General features: G+C 40.7%; 1 protein-coding gene across 1 annotated transcript; it reads right to left on the bottom strand.

The window, feature by feature from the left end:
- Positions 1–4,207: 4,207 nt before the first annotated feature.
- Positions 4,208–10,477, bottom strand: RO60 (Ro60, Y RNA binding protein). Its single transcript, XM_054286232.1, has 8 exons — positions 9,907–10,477; positions 8,923–9,143; positions 8,509–8,655; positions 7,120–7,257; positions 6,775–6,891; positions 5,912–6,025; positions 5,367–5,513; positions 4,208–4,487 (listed from the first exon to the last, which is right to left on the bottom strand). Exons 1-8 carry the CDS (start codon positions 10,475–10,477, stop codon positions 4,335–4,337), a joined length of 1,608 nt encoding a protein of 535 aa, XP_054142207.1. The 3' UTR covers positions 4,208–4,334.
- Between the last annotated feature and the right edge of the window lie 4,604 nt (positions 10,478–15,081).

Below are 15,081 nucleotides of genomic sequence, written 5' to 3'. Positions count from 1 at the left end.
TATGGTCTGATGTGTCATTTACCACTATGGGTAAACATGATATTTTTATAAATCATAATTATTTTCAAATTAACACAAAATTTGCTGTTTAAAACAGTCTGCATTAGCTTAAAAGAGGCTGAAATATGTATGTTTTAGAGGAAGTTGTTAAAGCATCACTAAAAAACCTTTCAGATCTTGTAAGACTGATCTACTAAAGAGATCTTTTAACTTCCCCCCTATACACATAGAAAACACAGAATTAAATACATATACACACAAACTGCTATCAGTTTCTGTTCCAAAGTGGTAGAATACTCACTGGCTTTCTCCTTGTCACACTCTTACTATGAGACGAAAAACAAAAATTAAAAATAAAGAATCCAGTTTCAATCACTTCCTAAACATGATTTCGTGAACATGAAGGAGGCAACTGTACAGTTCATAAAAGTTTTTAAGAATTGGTCACTATAAACTGGAGGTAGTTTTGAAATATGCTAGCTTGAATTAATTTATGAAATCAGAAGTAACACTAACCTACAAAAAGATTTTTAAAAATGAAATACTCTCCTGTTAGGAAGATTGTTTCTGAGTCATTGAATACATTCTTTTGAAAAAAAAATGTAGCTTTTGTTTCTGGTTGTTCCCACTCAGCTTTGCTGAGCAGGCCAAGACACATGCACTTGTTAATCTTGCTCACTGAAGGTGTGCTGATGCTTCTTGAAGTTGTGACAAGGAATGAATGTGACATCCCAGTCATTTCCAAGGTGTTTTTCTACTAAAAACAGTTTTTAGAACTTTCTGTAAAGTATTTTTAATTCTAAACTAGTGCTTCTGAAATGGTATTGTGCAGAAACTGCCCCCCAATTTACCTAGAGAGATATTTCCTCCTGAAAACCCAGATGATAATCCAGAGAGAAAAAGATTAGCATGAGCTCTTGCACTTTCAGTTTTAGCAGTATAAAATGTCCCTGGGTAACTTTTACACTGTATCACAGTCACATGGTCTCAATACATACCAGAAAAAACTTCTTTTGTAGATTTTAACCATAGCCATGGAAACCACTGAACATTACTAACACTTAAAATACAAAGATTTAAAAAAGCCCAAAGAAAATTCTCTCTCAATGAAGCTGCTGGTAAACTGCCATTATTAAAAATACTAAGCCCATTTGTTTCCAGCTCCATTCTAGAAGTAATTAATGAACTTATTCTTGCAAATAAGCATTCCACAGCAATGGGGGAAATTAAAAATCTCTCCATATTTATAGTCTACTATAAATGAAATTAAATTATACACTATGTAACCCTGTAACCACTTTTAGCAAACTTCTCACTGTTATTCTAAATTGTGTGCAACAGGAAAAATAAAAAAAGAGATTCCTCATCTGCTTTTCTTATTTTCCCTTCACAAAAAGTTAATAAAAATCACAAAACCACGAGGGTTGGAAAAGAGCTCTTAAGATCAAGTCCAACCATCAACCCAACACTGCCAGGTCCACCACAGAGCCATGTCCCTAAGCACCAGATCCACATGGTTTTGGGAAGGAGATTGCACCACCTCCCTGGGCAGCCTGCTCCAATTCTTGGCTGCAAACAGGATTTGAGGTTCAGCCTCCCCAGTGCCAAGTCAAGAGGAAGAACCCCTGCCCTGGTCCTGCTGGCCCTCTCTCTGATCCCAGTCTGGATGCCCCGGCCTTGCTGCCCACCTGGGCACAGCTGGCGTCTGTTCACCCACTCCTGACCAGCACCCCCTTTTCCATGGGGGCTTCCCAGCCACTCTGCCCCAGCCTGGAGCATAACTGGGATTGCTGTGACCCAAAGGCAGGACCCAGCACTTGGGGCCACACTCAATCCATGGCCCCAGCCTGCCCGGGTCCCTCTGCAGAGCCTTCCTGCCCTCCAGCAGATCAACTCAGCCTGGTGTCATCTGTAGACTGAGGGTGCTTTTGATCCCCTTGTCCAAATCAGCCATAAAGCTACTGAGCAGGACTGGCCCCAACAGGGAGCCCTGGGGAGCAGCACTGGGGGCCAGCCAGCAGCAGGATGTGACTCAGGCCCCACCACTCTCTGTGCCCAGCCATCCAGCCAGTTTTTCAGCCAGCAAACAGTGCACCTGTCCAAGCCACAGGCTCCTATCTTGTCAGACAGGAGAGAAACAGTGTCCAAGGCTCTGCTGAAGCCCAGGCAAACCACATCCTCAGCCTCCACCTCATCCACCAGGGAGGTCACCATTCACAGCAGGAGATCAGGTTGCTCAGGCAGAACCTGCCTTTCACAATGCCATGCTGGCTGGGCCTGGTCCCTGGCTGTCCTGCACGTGCTGTGTGATCCAGATGTCCCACATCCCTCCCTGGCACTGAGGGCAGGCTGACAGGCCTGTGGCTTCCTGCATCCTCATTCCAATGGGTGTCACACTGGCCAACCTCCAGGCATCCTGAGACCTCCCTGGTTAGCCAGGACTGATGATAAATGGTGGAGAGCAGATTGGGTGGATTCCATCAGACCCCAGGGACCTTTGAACACTTAAGTGGAAGAGTAGATCACTGTTTCCTCCTGAATTACAGGGACCTCATTTTGTTCCTTGTCTCTGTCTTCCCAAGGACAGCTGGTTTGACTATTAAAGACTGAGGCAAAGAAGGCATCAAGCACCTCAGTCTTCTTCCCATCCTTTGTGGCAATGCTTCCCCTCACCTGCAATAAAGGGTGGAGATTCTCTCCTTGGTTCTCCCTTTGTTGCTGATGTATTTGTAAAAACAATTTTTGTTGTCTATTTCAGCAGTGGCCAAATTAATTTCTAGCTGGGGATTCACTTTTCCAACCTTCCTGTATAATCTAACAACATCCTTGTAGTCCTCAAGAGCATCCTGCCCCTTCTTCCAAAGGTCTTTTTTCCCTGAGTTCCAGTGACAGCTCCCTGTTCAACCAGCCCAGTCTTCTTCTCCACTGGCTCATCTCTCAGCACATGGGACAGCCTGCTCCTCCATCTTTAAGATCCTGGAACAATGTCCAGCCTTCCTGCACCGCTTTCCATTCAGGAGTGTTTGCAAGGGACTTTCTCCTCCTCAAAGGCCAAGGTCTGAACTCTGGGGCTCCTCAGCTCCCTCTACACCCTCTTCAGTGACTCCAAAGTGGTGCTCAGGGCCCTGGAGGTGACCACCTGCTCCTGCCACTGCTGGTCTGTGCTGCTGCTGAAGTCCTGAGGACAGGAAGCAGGACATCCTGCAGTACAGCCCTGCTCCTGGGGCTGGTGGAGGCAGCACATCCTCAGCAGGTGCTGGGCCTGCTGCTGCAGCAGGGGTACCTGCAGCAGAGGAACTCCAAAGTCCACAAGGAGCTGGACAGCACTGTGGTCCTCTTCACTTACCCTGCTGAGGAGCTGGATGTGGCCAAGATGGTGTCTGGGCTGACTCCAGCACTGGTGGAGAGCAGGAGCAGGGTCCAGCACGCTGACACAAAGTGTTTGCTGTGGTGGCGTTTCCTTGGGCCCAGGCAAAACCATCCTTCTCCTCAAGGCAGTGGATGCTGTGGAGCTTGAGGACAACAGGGATGGGGTGATTCATGTGCTGCAGGCCAGGCTAGCCAGGAAGACTTTGGTGAAGCTCAGGGACCAAGGGTTTGAGAAGTACACTGTGGTCCTGCCACCATCCCATCATAACAGGGGGTCCTGTTCACCCCTGGGACAGATCCAGAGTGGCTGGTGCTGGCCCACAGCACTCAGAGCACAGTTCCTGTGGTTATCACACAGAGGATGATGCTCTCTGGAGCTCCAGCTCACACAGAGCCCAGGCTGGTCAGGGAATGAATCCAAGTAGAGTTTGAATGTGTGTACAGGAATAAACCTGTACACACATTCCCTGCCTTGGGAAAAGGAGGGTGCTGGATACCAGGAAGGTGGCTGAGGAGTGGAGATCCCTTTCTGAAGGAGCATGGAGCAGGGCTGCCAGCTGTGCTGCAGGACTCTGAAGGGTGATGTGACTGCACTGCCAGCCATTACCAGGAGTGTCCAAATGCACAGTGTGCTGCTGCATGGCGCCAAGTCCCAGGGTGACAGCGGTGACACGTGGCTGCCTCCTCCAATGGCAGAGAGATCACTGGCTACTGACAGTTTGACCCAGAGATGCCAGCACTGAGTTTCTCTGTTAGATTTGCATGAGACTGAAGTTCTGTCCAACCTTACAAACACCTTAGTGAGAAGCTCTAGTCAGAGATGCTTGAAGTGCCACCACCTCCTGTAACATTCTGATATGTATACAATATGCCATGAGCTAATAAAGTATGTTTGGCTGGGAGTTCCCAGGGTGAAGTCTGTTGCCAGCAATGGACCCACTGGGAAGAGCAGATGCCTACAAATGTTAAATCAGATCCAAAGTGAAGTTTCTAAGGACATCCAAAGCTCCTGTGTCGAAGCCACAGATATCCAACATGCCTCTGTCGTCCGGGTCCGCAATCGTGAAACCGTGGGAGGTCATCCCACAAACCACCAGCTTTGCAGGAATGCCCATTTTCTAGAGGGTGGAGAGCAAAAAATATCAGAAAACATCAGAAAAATATCAGAAAATCTAGAATAAAAAACGTGCACATATGCAGTAATTTAAATATACCAGAGGGCCAAATCTCGCTTGCATAAGGCACTGTCTGAAGAGGAATGCCAGAATCAGAACTGCAGGGTGCCTGTCAGCACTGGAATGGCAGCTAACCTCAACTAAGGAAACCAAACTACAGACTTCTGGTATTCATTTCAACAGGGTGGAAACTATGTAATGATTCAAGTCCATGGTAGTTTCAAAATAGTTTATTTAAAGCATAAAGGATTGTTTGCTGAATAAATAAGGGTTTCCAATAGCAATGTGCTTGGAGAAGGTATTTTTCTCTGTTCTATTGTAATATTATGAAGCTGTATAGATTAGAGTAGTCCCTTTAAAGCACAATAGGCTTTCTTCACAAGATACTGTCACCTCATCCTCCTAACATTTGTCTTTAGTACTTCATTGAAACATTTTGACATCTACCGCAGATATCAAAGTTGAACTTAGTTCTGAGAGTCAAACATGATCCTGTAACAACTATAAAAACTTATTCCATCAATTATATATAGGATTTAGAAATTCATGCAGTACCTGAGTAACAAAATTTCATGAACATTGGAGCACACCAAGCAGGGCAGGTTAATTACAAATCCTTTTAGCAATTCTGTGGTTTTAAATATGCACAATTAAGGCAATATGTGCACTAATTCTGCTCAACTGCAGGACTGATAAGTTTTTAACAATATATAATTATTTACTGAAGAAAGCCACACCCAGTCCAATCTCTAAAAGATTTTAAGAGCTGATACCTACTTTGTACAGTATTTATTAATCATAAACAGTCAGAAGCATATTTACCTCTCTGTACTCTCTAAGGGCCACTGCAGGAGGAGTATTCCCAGCAAAGGTCTCATTATCAGTAAATACAATGAAGACATCAGCAGCTGTCTGAGTTTTTTGAGCCCATATCATTGGAAGGGAACAATCAGTGGTACCCACTGGAATCTTATAGAGAAAAAAATAAATATACATGGAACACATTAATACAGAAATTAACAAATCATGGGAAAATTTCTTTTGATGTAAGCTTCACATCTTACAATTACTACACAAAGGGGCTTCTTTGTTAAACTTGTTCATTTTATCTCAATTTGTCCAAGACTTTTTTTTTTGAGTTTTTTAAAACATTCTTTTCAAGCCAACTCATTGTGACATAGCACTGACATTCTAAATTGCAGTGTTTAATATTCAGCAAATGAAATAACAATGCTTGCTGGGCTTTCTCTAAATAAAATGCACCAAAAAAATCCAGTCGTGTACTAGAGCTACACAGATTAAACAAGGTAGTAGGATTGATGACAAAGAAAATACAATGTAACTGCTGAGACTTTTTTTTTACATACTTCATACATTTTCACTAAAACTTGAGGTAAAGTCATGTCAGCTGTCACTGGACATGGGACCATTTCATGTGAAAAGGCAACAATTTGGGAATCCTTCTCAGTCCGTGCCACAACCTGAGAAAGAGGGAGAAAAGAGTGAAAATAATTCAGTTACATTATTCTGAATTTTTAATACCTGAACTGAGCCATTACCTACCACAACAGCACGACAAATGCTTTTGTATTGAAATCATCATGGCTGCTCATAAACAGTAATGGTTCACCCTGCACTTTAAATATTCTGTAAACATTCTGTAAATAAACACTGCAAAAAGAGCTGAACAACTGCTCCAATTACTGTAACCAAAGATACTTCCATTTTCTTCCCTCCTCTCTGACATAAAACCTTGACCATTTTTAAGGGCCAACAAAAGTTCAACTCCTCTGCAATAAAAGAATACAACACAAGAAGCTTTAGAATACCAAACTGAGAGGAGAGTAATTGTGAGTAAAGGCCACACTGACAACTCAAACAGTTATAAGAATTATCCCAATATTTCTTAATCCAATCTGTATATTTCTATGAATGCTTCTGAAAAAATTAAAACATGTAAGATAAAGTTATCATTTTTTACTTATAGTAAGCCATTTTATTATGGCTAAGATAAGTGAAAAAGCTGCCCTGACCAACTTCTTCAAACTTCTTTTTCTGAATATGGTTGCTAGGAGCTTTCAGCAATGAGGCACAAGGTCACACCTCCTGTACCCAAAAAACATTATATGTGAGTTTCCTCTTGATTTCTAACAAGCTTTAGAGCACCTTTCTATCAAAAAAGCAATTCAAGTTGAAAACAGTTATAAATAAAAGAAATGGAAAGCCTCACCATACACATTACTGCTGCAACCGTGCTGGCATTGAGCACACTGCCCAAAACCTTTTGTGTCATTGACGCACTAACATCAACTGCAATTACAATGCGCTTTCCTGTTGGTTCCAATGTCTGAAAAAATAAAAGACAAAAACATCATAGGTACACATAATTTATATATTCATTTCTTCTTCTGCTTTCACTCCTAAAGAGGGCATTTTTCCCTCTTTCTGGGTAACATCAGGACTGTGCTGTTGCCAAAGTTTCAGAATTGTTACCAACCCCAGGAACTGTTCCTGATAAGCTTTCAGAAAACACAGAACTCTTAAAAAGCTTAAGAAATTTGAGAACTATTATTACCTTGAAAGCTTTGTAAAATGAGGCATCTAAAGCTTCTAAAATGTCTTCATCAGGACGCCACCAAAGCTTCCCTCTGTTTCCATGTCCAGCTTTATAGGTTTCTAATGCAACCAAAATATGGAAGGGATGTATTCTACCCTACAGGTACAAATCAAAAATAAGGACATGAAAATTTCACCTCCTTAAAAAAAGTAACAAACTAAAAAGAAATTAAAATAAGTTCCTGCTACAAAAAAATCTCAAGTTTAGTATATGGTTACTTTAAATTTGTTAAACCTAAAGAGTTCATGCAGTTACACAGCTGTTGGATGAACTGATACTTGTGGGTTACTTATAATGGACCCCACTCCCTCTCAAGAATCCTCTAATTAACACCAAATGGGATGCCATCACCAGAATTCTGGTAAAATTTTGCAGCTCTATGATTGTCCAGTGCTATTTTCCATCACAGGCTTACAGTAAAACAAAGTTCCTGCCCAGCTGAAGAGAAAGGAGCTGAGCAAGGAAAACAACCAACTTAAAACTAACTTTATACAAGATACAGTAACACTGGACAATAAATTATTTTTGGAACATAGCATTCATTTTTCTCATGCTATAAAACACTCCAAATTTTTTTGTCTTTTCATGTATAAACTTAATTTATATAACCATATCAACATTTTGTTATCTTTATCCAAAAGGAGTGTTTCAGTCCTTAATCACTGCCAGCATCAAAACTCAGTAAATCTGAATGCTTGTGCATGGTCTATCTTCCATCAAGGTATTGCACCATGATCTTTGCCCTCCCTTCTCCAGGAAGGAACCAGAGAAAAGAAATTGCAATAGGATGGGGAGAAAAGTTCTTTTGTTGTGCTCAATTCAGCTCTGGTGCTGAAGAATTTCAGTGTCCTGATTTTCATCTTCCCAGCTCACAAAACTGCTGCTCAAGACACTCATCCTCTCTCCCTTTGACTAAATCTCTGAAAATGTTTTTCTCTCTTTGGAGAACCCTTTTTTCCCCTCTTACTCTTACTTTCCTCCCACTTGGATGGACAATAAAGCAATCAGAAAAGAGGAATATCCCCTTGCCCATCTTGTTTTTCCCCTCAGTTGCTATGCTATTTTCTTAAGTCACTTAAGAATTATAAGACTCAGAAGAAACTGATGAGCCCAACTAGCAAAGTTTGCCACAGCCCTCACTTAAGAAAAGATCCAATAGCTGCCAGTACACTTATTTTATCTGAATGTTTCAGAAAGCAGGTGGGGAATCAAATGAGAAATTATAAACAGAAGTTTTAAAATAAAGTTGCATGCATTAAACTGCAATTTTTAAATAGAATACCCTAACATAACTAAACATTAAAAATCAAAATCCACAAGGGCTGGCACTGATTATGAAGCTCTCACCTTTTTTAGCAGTTTCTCATTTCTCAGTTTTTCACATACTATTGCCACTTCTGAACCTCGTGGTTCAAGCACTGAATTTGCTGTCAGCTTTCCTAAATTTCTCAACAATACAGAAATAGGCATTTCCTTGAGTAATGCCTTCCAAACCTATGATGACAGAGAAGGGAAACACGGAAAGATGAGATTCTCAAAGCACAAGAATTGTTAGCTGTACATTGAATGAGTCTATTTTAAAATAAATGTACAAATTATATTAAAGTCGTAATTATTTTAAATTAACTATTTGGGTAAACAACTTGAAAAACAGTGTAAGGGCTATTTTGAAAAGAAATCTAGACTTAGGACTCTGAACAGCATTACTCACTGTAGAGAATTCATACTTCTATGGAGAATTTCACTAAGGAAGTTACCTACCTCTTTAGATTTCAGATGGTTTGTCAGGAGGTGCTCTCTAACCAGACCATACTCCTCTATCAAATGAATAACTTCCAATTCATCTTTTGTGCGTTTGACTTTCTCCACAGCCTCCAGATACTTCAAGAGTTTTTCAGTCTCAGCAGAAACTGCTTTCTCTTTATAAGCTTCTTGGACATCTTTCCACCCCTTGGTAATATACTTAGCGACTATAGCAATTCCTGATGGAAAAGAAAACCATTTCTCAAGCAGGATTACCATCTGTATACTGGATTTTATCATTCTAGCATGCAAATCAATTAGCAGGTTTCATTCTCAGACCTACCAAACACCTACTGAAAAGGTCAGCCACACACAATTTAGAGCAATACTTTTAATTACTGTATTCATCTCCTTAGAAGTAAGGAGCTTCATGTGTTTGCTACATTGCCCACAGAAGCTGTGGCTGCCCCATCCCTGGAAGTGTCCAAGACAGGGCTGGATGGAGCTCTGAGCAGCCTGGGCTAGTGAGAGGCGTCCCTCCCCATGGCAGAAGGATTGGAACTGGATCATCCTTATGGTCCCTCCCAACCCAAACCATTCTAAGATTTGAAGTCAACAGATCTTCCCACATAACAGAAAAGTGTTATTTCATCATTTGTCACCAAATAGGAACAAAATGAGGGGGTTATTTCGTCTTCCCTTGGCATATGAAAGAAAATAACGAACAAACCCTGTTTACCTTGAAGATAAACAGGTCTGGTTTTTGATAGGATCACCCTCATTTTTAAGATGCAATTTACAGGATATCCTCACTAAGAGGATAAGCTCTGTTTACCTTGAAGGTCTTTTTTTTATATGATTACCCACATTTTTAAGATGCAATTTACAGGATATCCTTACTAAGAATTCATCTACAATGGAACTCAAGTTTCCAAAAATACTTCCACAGTAAATATAAAAGGTTTAAAACACAGTATTTTCAGGTAAATAAAAATTTATTACCTTCACTGGCAGGTTTTAGGTGGGACAACCTCAGAAGATCTTTATGAGACCAACCACTTCTTTGCTTATATTTTGTAACTGCTAAAGCAAGAGCCATGCCATTCTTTCCATTGTACCAATCTGCAACAGCTTTCCTCAGAGCACGGCCCCACATGCCACATTTCATGCCCTCCTTCAGATCTTTTTTAAACTGGATGAAAGTAAAGAGATGGGTTGGTATGCAACACACCTCGGGGACAGCTTTAAACGCCGCTTGTTTTGTTTTGGCATCAGAGCACTGCGAGCAAACGGCGAGGGCAAAGAGCAGGGGCTCCTGTTTTGCCGCTCTGCCCTCTTGACTAAAGGCTTTGATTTCTTCCACAACTTGGCAGCCTCTGCCCTCTTCAATGAGCCTCAGCAAAGCTTCGGCGTTCTCAAAGCCCAGCTTGCGCTCCTTGACGTGGTAGGCGCTGCCCTCGGAGCCGAAGCACAGGAAGTGCCGCAGCCGGGTGCTGTCCGTGAGGTCCCAGCAGGCACCGCCGGGCCCCGGCGCCTCGCTCGGGGGCTGCGCTGGGCTCTCCTCCGCCTGCATCCTTCACACTGCCAGGCTCTGCTGCAACAGCAACACCGCTCATTAGCAACTGCGCTTCACTGCTCTTTCAGCAAAGTAAACACACACGGTGTCTATGAGCTTGTCATCTTAAGCTTTCATTCATGAATTTAAGTATACTCCAAGCGTCCCATAATACACATTATTTAAGGGAAAAGAAACAAAAAACTCTCTAAGTTATAATAGTAACTAACTTACTTCTTAAAAACCAACTCAGAAACTATTTAACCCCAATAAGTGGCACACAAAAACCACCTGGTCTCGGGGCCTTTCTGGCTCACTGTGACCCTGAGAATGTTAAAAGTCTCTTTTCCCAGCCCGAGCGCTTGAAGAATGAGTCAGAACTCTTCAGTTCCCGGGCTCAAGGTTGTTTATTGTGCCTTATCCATAAAAAATTTTCTCCTGCTCTGCCGCGGTCTGTCCTGCAGGACAGTTCCAGGCACACTGTGTAGGGGGATAGAATATAAGTAAATAACGGTAGTAGAGAAAGTAATCTTACCCCCTAAAGAGTTGCAGCTGGGTTAATGATTAAAGCTTAGGAGCAAGCCTGATGTTAACAGGCCACAGCTGTAGCCAATAAGAAGAGTGTTATAAAGAGTGGATTGGTTGGCTGAGGGAAGAACTGGAGTCAGTTGGGTACTGTGAGGATAAGGAGGAGTCAGTGCCTGGAGGAGATGCCCATGAGAAACATCAAGGAGGTATGAAACTCTAGCAATATGGAACCTTTGCAATGTAATGATAATAGCACTCTTGCAATATAATCACAACAACATTGCCTGCCCCCAGGGTAGTGTTATGTCTTTATACTAAAAACTACATGTACAATGTTTACAATGACTTTCAAATACCTATCACCTACGTTACACAGTGAGCTTCTACTCCAAACCAATCTGTAAGTGCCAACATCCCAGCAGAAGATGGAGGCCAAGAACAAGGAGAAAGGCTAGACACACCCAGTTCCCTCCATCTTGCCTCCTGAACCCCCATACCAGAAACTCCAAAATCTACTTTTCCACCCTGTGAGAGCTTTGCTATTATTCTACCTAAACTGTTGTGGCTTGCTGACCTTCATATAAGGTTGGTAATTTGCTCCATGGGTCATAATCAAAACCACAGGTGTTTTGGGCTTTTGAGCCCCCTGGCAGGGGTCCTGGCCATCCTGGACAGCCAGAGGGATGTTCTGGGTTCCCACAATCTGGTGTTATAGCCTTTTGGCACTAATATATTGTGAAAAGTGCACATTATGTGGCTCTACACAGATATTTAACCTATGTGCTTTGATGTATTGATTAGCAGTGCTGTATTAACATTTTAATAATATGATAAATGTAGTCTTGTAGTTAAAAGGTAACTATTGTAGTTACAATAAGAACTATGTTAGTGGGATTTTTTTAAAGAAAGGAATGAGGTACTTGCACCAGATAGCAGCCCCAGGACACCTAAATATTTCAGAGAAAAACAATTTATTGCTCTCTTATTAGAAGAAATGAACTTCTTCCCATCTCGAAGGTGCTGTTAGGATTCAGAGGAAGAAGTTGACACAGACAAGATAGAATCCTGTGTTTGAATGGAACTTATGTATCATGTATGAAGTGCATGAATATGCAACAGGCTATTGTTTTTAAGCATCCCTTTTTGGGCCTGTGCTGCCCAGAAAAAGCTACCTGGATGTCCCTAACTCTTTGTCTTTATTGTCTCATATTGTCCTAATTCAATTTGTCCAAATTATTATTACTCTAATTGTATTACTATTTTTATAACCATTTTATTGCTATTAAATGTTTAAAATTTTAAAAACAAGTGACTGGCATTTTTCACACATATTACATCACTTTCTTAGGTAGATTTTTATATTGCAGACTAAGTGGCTCAAAATTCAGATCTTGCCCTGCTTTGTTTTGCTTAAGAATTGCTAATATCGACCAACTGAAGAAAAATGGGGCTAAAATGAACAACTGAGATATGGAAAAACTGTTTAATTGGAAGACTTTGTGAGAGTTTATAGATGGTAGGTTTCAGTGACTAAGCAGCTCAAGAACAAGTTATCTTTGCTACAGGCTCAAATAGTCTGCTGCTCCAAGTGAGATCCAAGAAAACAGGGACATTATGGATTCTGTACTGCTTTACACTTGAAGGTAAGAAGCAAAAATCAGCACAAAAAATCACAGTCATTCAGGTCTTTCTATTTATACACTCCTGAGCTGCAAGAGAACTGTAATATTTGTAGGGCAACACCACTGGTCTTACTTGGAGAATATCCAGCACAGCAAAAATCAAGCCAGGACAGTTAAAATGAAGCAAATGCAGGTGAAATGAAATTAGCAGGGTGAGGGTAAGAAAATTCCTCATCACCACTACTTTCAAAACATTAATAGCACAATAATAAATTTAGTTTACTCATTTCTCACCAAACAAGAAAATTACACTGAATAGCATCAAGAGCTGCTACTGAAAACCAAAAAGGCAGAACCATTAATCCACTCCATCCACCTGCATATAAATCTTGAAATTCAGAGACTAAAGTCTGAGCTCACACAAATGGCATTTCAAAGATTTTCAGTTTTCAAGAATTGAAGATATCTCTTTTTGGCTTTTTTTGCTTGTTCAGATAGTGAAGACAAAAGCCATTTTGCTCCCTTTACCAGGATAAGGTAGCACAAACAAATGTCACTAATGTAGGCAGAGGGGTTCCCTCCCACGTAGTTTCAGTAAGTAACACACTGATTTACAAACAACTTCCCTATTTCTTTGACAGAGAATTTCCCCTTTTCTGCAAGCAACTAGAAATGCACCTTTCCTCTGATTTTGCACATCTGCACTAATCTGCACCCAGAATTAAACAGCCATCATCAGCGCTCCCATTACACTCTACAAACTGATAAAATCATAAAAATAGAAGCCATATGCTGGCACCTGGTTTAAGAAAGTAGGTTTCATTGGAAATTAATAAGAAATATCTTTCATTGCATTATTTAGAGCACTGGTGCTCAGCTAAAATTATATATTCTAAGCGTGTTTCCTGCCAAACTCACTTAAATACACATCATGTTGAACTGACTTTTTCCCTGACATCTGAAGCATGCAAATACACTGAAAATAACAAGGGTGGTATTCCCCTTCCATGAATACCAGATCAGGACTTTTTCATGTCTAAAGACATTTTATTTCAATACAGTTCCATTAGCTCATTTCATTGCACATTCGATAATGTTTCAAAATAAACACAGAAAACCCAAACAAAAAATCTTGAAATCACAGTAAGCATCCATTTAGTTATCAGAAAAAAATGGCACATGAAAGATACTGAGAAACACCATTATCTTAAAGGAAAAAAAAGAATGGGAAGCATGAAGGATCACCCATGGATAACAAGATGTCCATGTATATAAAATACTGAGAATGATTTCTTGCTGTAGCTTTCATAGAGGGAAATTTGTAGCAAGAAAACTCTTATGGATATTAACAATGGATAATTTTTATGTCTACTTTTGTATGGACCAGGCTATTAATGGACTCACAACACTGGCAAGAGGCATACACCTGCATCCATATAATTCTGACACAAACCCATAATAGAAAAGATAGTTTCAAATAGTTTTTCTGATACTTAGCTCCTTAATTTGCATTCTTAGGAATATGCTATAAGCTCCCAACCCAGATTCTGTTGCAATTTGCAACAACTGTCTAACATAAATTGTAAATTCTTCAAAATAAACCTGTATTTTAAAAATTACTTTTGAAACCAACAATAGCTGATGCAAACCACCAATCTCACTACTAAACAGTCACAGTAAAAGGATCAGATTTACATTTCACGAGAGTTACTGGAAAAGCACTTACAGTTGAGCTGCTCAACTCATTTTTAACCCTGTATTACATCCCAGCCTCAAAAGTTCCCAAAGCTTTTCCCTTCCTTGGCCCCATCTCTCTCCTCTGCCCAGACCGAAAGCTTATTTTTTTAATACCTGTACAACAGAGACAACTTTACCCTAACAGGTGGATAAATGGAGATGCTCACTTAACATGTGCTCTGCTATAAGCCTACTCTTCACCTGCTGAGCTGCAGCAGGGAACTTGAATATAAAACACCTGTGGAGGATTTATCAACAATATCCTGGCTCCATAAGCACTTTCAATTTCTGAACTACAGGAATGCAAACAGCAATTCTGAAAAGTCCCAGACTAGGATTTTTATAACAAAAATTGCTAAACTAAACTCCATGGCTGTCTGTTCACCATTATTAATGAAAGAGAAAGCCCACTATATTTCAGCTGCCATAGAAATGTGTAAGTAAAATATGACTTTGACTGTTCTGAAACAGTCTATACACGTGGAGTAGTAAGTCAGTATTTGTATGTTGCTGTACCATAGCATGATTCAGTTCTTTAAGTTGACATTTGTTCATTTCCGTGACTTTTCCAACTTGTCCTAGCTTTCCTAAGAAATAAAATGTCTGACAAGTTTCACGGATGGATGAAAAAAAACACGTAAAGGATAAAGCTTTAACAGAACTACAGATTGTCATTTTAGTTCTTAAGTTTAACTGCTACATTAACAACTAATGACACTTTGTAGCAAAATCTCA

Source organism: Melozone crissalis, unplaced genomic scaffold (genome assembly GCF_028551555.1).
Source record: "Melozone crissalis strain CALT ecotype California unplaced genomic scaffold, PUWL_Pcris_2 ptg000045l_1, whole genome shotgun sequence".
Taxonomy (NCBI): Eukaryota; Metazoa; Chordata; class Aves; order Passeriformes; family Passerellidae; genus Melozone; species Melozone crissalis.
Note: the sequence above shows the minus strand (reverse complement) of the source record. Positions and strands in the feature narration are given on the sequence as shown.